Source organism: Nicotiana tomentosiformis, chromosome 9, assembly GCF_000390325.3.
Source record: "Nicotiana tomentosiformis chromosome 9, ASM39032v3, whole genome shotgun sequence".
Lineage (NCBI taxonomy): Eukaryota > Viridiplantae > Streptophyta > Magnoliopsida > Solanales > Solanaceae > Nicotiana > Nicotiana tomentosiformis.
The window spans coordinates 5624874-5627731 of NC_090820.1; the positions used below are offsets into that span (position 1 = coordinate 5624874).

General features: G+C 43.3%; 1 protein-coding gene across 1 annotated transcript; it reads left to right on the forward strand.

The window, feature by feature from the left end:
- The first annotated feature begins 999 nt into the window (after positions 1-999).
- On the forward strand, positions 1000-2604 carry LOC138898335 (uncharacterized). The gene is made up of 3 exons (XM_070184395.1): positions 1000-1652; positions 2202-2337; positions 2452-2604. The coding sequence occupies exons 1-3, from the start codon at positions 1000-1002 to the stop codon at positions 2602-2604; spliced, it is 942 nt and encodes a 313-aa protein (XP_070040496.1).
- The last annotated feature ends 254 nt before the right edge of the window (positions 2605-2858 follow it).

Below are 2858 nucleotides of genomic sequence, written 5' to 3' on the forward strand. Positions count from 1 at the left end.
ATCAAATCCAAGAGGGTCGTAGATCACATAGTAGATCTGAGAAAGTTCTTTGACTGGTTGTGGAAGTACAATTTGAAACTGAACCCCGCAAAATGTGCCCTCAGAGTTCCTGCCGAAAAATTATTAGGGTTCATTGTCAGCCTCCAAAGGATTGAGTTAGACCTGTCAAAGGTCAAAGTTATCCAGGATTTACCACCACCAAAGAACAAGAAGGACGTGATGAGTTTCTTGGGACGTCTCAACTACATCAGCCGCTTCATAGCACAATCAACTGTAATATGTGAACCAATTTTCAAAATGCTGAAGAAGGATGCCGCCACTAGCTGGACTGAAGACTGTCAGAAGGCTTTTGACAAGATCAAGGAATACTTGTCCACACCACCAGTCCTAGTCCCGCCAAAACCTGGTAGACCACTACTACTCTACCTTTCCGTACTTGATGGGGCTTTTGGTTGTGTCTTGGGACAACATGACGAGACAGGGAGAAAAGAGCAGGACATATATTAACTGAGCAAGAAGTTCACACCCTATGAAGCACGGTACTCTCTGCTAGAACGCACTTGTTGTGCTCTAACATGGATAGCCCAGAAATTGAGGCACTACTTTTGTGCTTATACCACATATCTCATATCGAGAATGGATCCACTGAAGTACATCTTTCAAAAGCCTATGCCTACAGGAAAGCTGGCCAAATGGCAAATATTGTTGAGTGAGTTCGACATCATCTATGTAACTCAGAAGGCAGTCAAGGGACAAGCATTAGCAGATCATCTTGCAGAAAATCCTATAGGAGGAGAATACGAACCACTGAAAACGTATTTTCCTGATGAAAAAGTGTCTTTCGTAGGAGAAGATATTGCTAAATCCTACGACGGTTAGAGAATGTTTTTCGACGGAGCTGTAAATTTCAAAGGAATCGGTATCGGAGCCGTTTTGGTGTCAGAAACCAGTCAATATTATCTGGTGTCCTCAAAAATCAGGTTTCCATGCACCAATAATATGGCGGAATATGAAGCCTGCATATTAGGACTCAATTTGACTGTCGACATGAATATCCAGGAATTGCTGGTGATTGGTGATTCAGACCTGTTGGTGCACCAGGTACAAGGAGAATGGGCTACAAAGAACACCAAGATAATACCATATATGCATCACGTACAAGAGATGATGAAGAGGTTCACGAAGATAGAATTCTTACATGTCCCCAAAATCCAGAATGAATTCGCAGATGCACTTGTCACTTTGTCCTCCATGATACAACACCCGGACAAGAACTTCATCGATCCCATTCTGGTAAGAATCCATAATCGAACAGCTTACTGTGCTCATGTTGAAGAAGAAACAGATGGTAATCCATGGTTTCACGATATCAGGGAATATTTGGCAAAAGGAGAATATCCAGAGCATGCAAACCATACCCAGAAATGCACACTTCGGAGGTTGTCCAACCATTTCTTTCAAAGCGGAGGAATTTTGTATAGAAGAACTCCTGATCTGGGGCTATTACGGTGTGTTGATGCCAAAGAAGCCTCCAAACTGCTTGAAGAGATACATGCCGGAACCTGCAGCCCACATATGAATGGTTTTGTCCTAGCCAAGAAGATACTCAGAGCCGGATACTTTTGGATGACTATGGAAACAGACTGCATTCGGTATGTCCAAAAATGTCATCAGTGCCAGATACGCGCAGATATGATACGGGTACCTCCAAATGAACTTAATGCAACAAGCGCACCTTGTCCTTTTGCTGCCTGGGGAATGGATGTCATCGGGCCAATCGAGCCCACCGCTTCAAACGGGCACAGGTTCATTCTAGTGGCCATCGACTATTTCACAAAGTAGGTTAAAGTTGTATCTTACAAAGCTGTAACCAAGAAAGTCGTCACGGATTTTGTCAACGATCGTATTGTTTGCCGATTCGGGGTTCCAGAATCCATCATCACTGATAATGCCGCCAATATCAACGGTGATCTAATGAAAGCCATGTGTGAAACCTTCAAAATCAAGCACAAAAACTCCACAGCATACTGACCCCAGATGAATGGAGCCGTGGAGGCCGCTAACAAGAATATCAAGAAGATACTAAGAAAGATGGTAGAGAATCACAAACAGTGGCATGAGAAGTTACCATTCACCTTATTAGGATACCGTACCACAGTTCGCACATCAACCGGGGCAACTCCTTATCTATTGGTCTACAGTACTGAAGTCGTCATCCCCGGTGAGGTAGAAATTCCTTCTTTGAGAATCATACAAGAAGCTGAACTCAGTGATGTAGAATGGATAAGAAGCCGCTATGAGCAATTAGCCCTCATAGATGGGAAAATAATGAATGCGGTATGTCATGGTCAACTCTATCAAAACAGAATGTCCATAGCTTTCAACAAAAGGGTCAGACCTAGACAGTTCGCACTGAGACAACTGGTGCTGAAACGGATCTTTCCACATCAGGATAAAGCCAAAGGAAAATTCTCACCCAACTGGCAAGGGCCTTATGTGGTTCACAGGGTACTAACAGGAGGGGCACTCATACTCGCAGAGATGGATGGAGAAATTTGGCCAAAGCCTATCAATTCAGATACAGTCAAAAGATACTATGTTTAAACTGTTTGCATTTCTTCATATGATGTAATTGAACTACGCTTGACCTGATTCCCGTTTAAGAGGGGATACGTAGGCAGCCCTATGTGTTTGGTCACAATACAATAAAATTTCCATTTTTCCCATAATCAGAAACTGGGGCAGAATTTTGAGGAGGACCATCAAAATTCCGAAGCAAGTTCAGCCAACGGCACCGTGTGCGGAATAGCTAGAAGTTCATCTAGATAACTGGGGCAGAATTTTGAGGAGGACCCTCA